Source organism: Anarrhichthys ocellatus, unplaced genomic scaffold (genome assembly GCF_004355925.1).
Source record: "Anarrhichthys ocellatus isolate YVR2014 unplaced genomic scaffold, GSC_Weel_1.0 scaffold5, whole genome shotgun sequence".
Lineage (NCBI taxonomy): Eukaryota > Metazoa > Chordata > Actinopteri > Perciformes > Anarhichadidae > Anarrhichthys > Anarrhichthys ocellatus.
The window spans coordinates 15,824,937-15,827,979 of NW_022280035.1; the positions used below are offsets into that span (position 1 = coordinate 15,824,937).

The following is a 3,043-nucleotide window of genomic DNA, read 5'->3' on the forward strand; positions in this document are numbered from 1 at the left end:
GAGAGAGAGAGAGAGAGAGAGAGAGAGAGAGAGAGAGAGAGAGAGAGAGAGAGAGAGAGAGAGATCAGTAATGTCTTGACTCCAGATGTTTTGTGGGTGTCTGTCACTTCGCTTTCCTTCTTTGCTGCATGCAACTGTGTTATTTGTAGGCGAGTCTAAGTGTGACATCTGTATTCTGTTTGGTGTCCCGGCCACGGTCGAGAGAGTTCACAGCAAAGGGGGCCTCCGACAGCAGACACCAGCACCACGTGTTTTTCATAAACTGGACCCATTAATCATCTTGTTGTATCGTTTGATGTCTTTTTGACTAAGAGACAACGTTGCGATTAACACTCTTTCAGACACCAGAATGCCCTATGAGTCAGCATCTCGGGCCTTTTGCAAATGAACTATAACGCTGTTCAGTAAGGTTGAGAATACCATTCGAATCAACTACAAGTAGTAACCTCAAAACACAAGGGGTTATGGGTATGAGTTGGGTTTTTCAAAATAAAGCGATCGGGGAGACCACAGCCGACACTGTTGTTCATCCGTTTCCTCGTGTGCTGGACTGATTTCGTGAATCTAAGTGAGCCATACACACAAAGTGCAACTGAGCTGAAAGAGTAACTTAGTGCATTCTGTTGTCCTTCCCACTATAGTAAAGTATAAATAGGGTCTGCACCTACAGGAAATGTCTGTTTGACTTATTAGCAAAATGTTTTAACTTGTTTAGTGGGTTGAACCGGTAACACTGTTCCTCATTTTCTTGAAATGGGGTCATGACCCAGTATGGGACACTGGTGCATCTGGCAGTCCCCACTATGAGGAGATTAACATAAATATAATGTCTTTTTAATGAGCTTGGGTCACAGAACGAGACTTAACTGTCCAGATTGACTACAGGTTGATTATATTTCCTTTCATTTTGTCTTACTGATGTCATGTTGTCTCATTTTGACCGAGGGATCTTTTGTGTGGCATCTATCAGCAGAAAACTGATTACATGCATAAGGGGTCGGCCCAGGACTTTCACTAGACCAAGAATAAAGATGTGAGGATTTTATAAACATGGACCTGAGCCAAATGCCTACATGCATATTTACTACTGTTGAGTTACTGGATTACAGCTCATCAAAGTAGGCTTCTTTTCTGCCAGTGCTACTCTAAAATAACGAGTAAATTATGAAAACAACACATCTACAGGTGTTGACTTTACTGTGATAGTCTATGGAAGATGAGGAGTGCTGATTGGTGAGTGTTTGAGCAGTCACAGAGCGGATATGACTCCTGGTTGTGGGTGGATGAAGGCCTAACCTCCATACAAAAGAAATTAACTTGGATGAGTTAGGGCTGGGCGGTACACCGGTTCAACCGGTATACTGGCATTAATTTCCCGTACGTCATACCGGTGCACAGCCGAAACAACTTCTGTCGCTGTTCAACAGGCAGCAAGATACATTGTTCGCCGCTAGTAGCACTACGGTCGGAGCTAGTTGTCTTAACTGTATTGAGAGGGAACCCTAGTCATGGTCATAACTTTATCACAACAATTAACAACCTACAACCAACGCTCTTTAACAGGGCAAAGCAAAGGCGACTTGTTGGCGACTTTCTCGCAAAATCTGGCGACTTTCTAAACCCTCATGGTGACTTTTTGTCAAAAGCTACTAGCGACAAATCTAGCTACTTTTTCTGGTGTTGTTGGAGACTTTTCTGGTGTTTTGACTCCGACGTGAAAGCACGTACCGTTCGGCACGCGGGAGCTGCCGTGAGCCCCTCCGCCGCCTCAAAGCACTCAAAGGCGGTTAGTCTCACAGTAGCCCCTCGCGCAGCAGTCCCAGCTACAGAAAGAGGAAACCCACACTCTCCACGTCCAGACTGCAAATTAATCGCGCATGCGCAAAGCCGCCGCTGTTCCCGCCTCTCTCCTACAGTGCTCATTACCATTATGTAAATTAGGCGATGACGTCATTTAGCGACTTTTAGGACAGCCAATAGCTACTTTCCTTACTGAGGAGTTGGCAACACTGGACACACCACACAAACAGCTGTTCACCGCTCGCTGGCCAGCCGTTTCTTTTCGGCGTTAATTAATTAATGCTTTAACGCGGAAAAAAAAAAAAACGTGATATACCGTGAAACCGTCAGAATCTTACAAAATACCGTGATATGCATTTTTGGTCATACCGCCCAGCCCTCGGATGAGTATGGATTCATACAGCTGTTGTTGTTGGTGGTTAGACAATGTCAAGACATACATTTGCACTGAAGGGGAGAATACCCAGCTGTGCACTTTTAAACAGCCTCCTGGACTTTACAAACAAACACACACACACACACACACACACACACACACTACAGATTAACATGCAGGAAGTTGAAGTGCTCATGTGACTGCAGGACTGGAAGCAACCATGTGAGTGGAAGCACTTTCCTCACAACTCAGGATAATCACTTAAAATGAAGACACTTGTGGTTTAAACTCCATCTCTCACGCAGCCTACTAAACACATACACGTAAGGGACGATGCTGTAAACACTAGTTTTCCTGCTTCGTTCTCCACTGACCTTGGCTGGGCGGCGGGCTCCCAGTAGCGGCAGAACAGGTGCAGTCCGTCGGCGTTGACGATGTGCGGCAGGTCGGCGTAGGGTACTCCCTGCGGGCTCCGCCGCGGAGCAGCTCCCGGCTCGGGCATGGAGGAGTCTGCAAGAGAGACACGGAGCAGCGATAACAAGACATCGCTGCCGTACATATAGCAGCTGAAGCCGGCGACGAGCAGGCAGGTGGCGGCGGTCACGGTGTTCATTGCTTATTGTGGCGCGTGTTTTGCGGAATGCATCAGAGATGAGACGGTTTGTTGGGTTAGGATACGTCGGGAGTAATCCTGAGCAGCGGGCGCACACAAACACGCGCGCGCGCGCGCACACACACACACGGGCAGTGTTGTCAGAACGTCCGCAACGACCGGCGTTACGTCACGAGACCATATGCTCTGCTTTTCACAGGCCCCTAGTCTCTCTCTCTCTCTCTCTCTCTCTCTCTCTCTCTCTCTCTCTCTCT

General features: G+C 47.4%; 1 protein-coding gene across 2 annotated transcripts in view; it reads right to left on the reverse strand.

The window, feature by feature from the left end:
- Positions 1–3,043, reverse strand: part of mgll (monoglyceride lipase) — a 30,858-nt gene that overhangs the window by 26,238 nt on the left and 1,577 nt on the right. The window contains exon 2 of one of the 2 annotated variants that reach the window (XM_031845294.1): positions 2,551–2,686. In XM_031845294.1, coding sequence (XP_031701154.1) covers positions 2,551–2,678 — 128 coding nt within the window. In that variant the 5' untranslated portion in view covers positions 2,679–2,686. Of the gene's footprint in view, positions 1–2,550; positions 3,007–3,043 lie in introns of those variants that run through there. The other variant, XM_031845293.1, reaches the window with a different exon arrangement.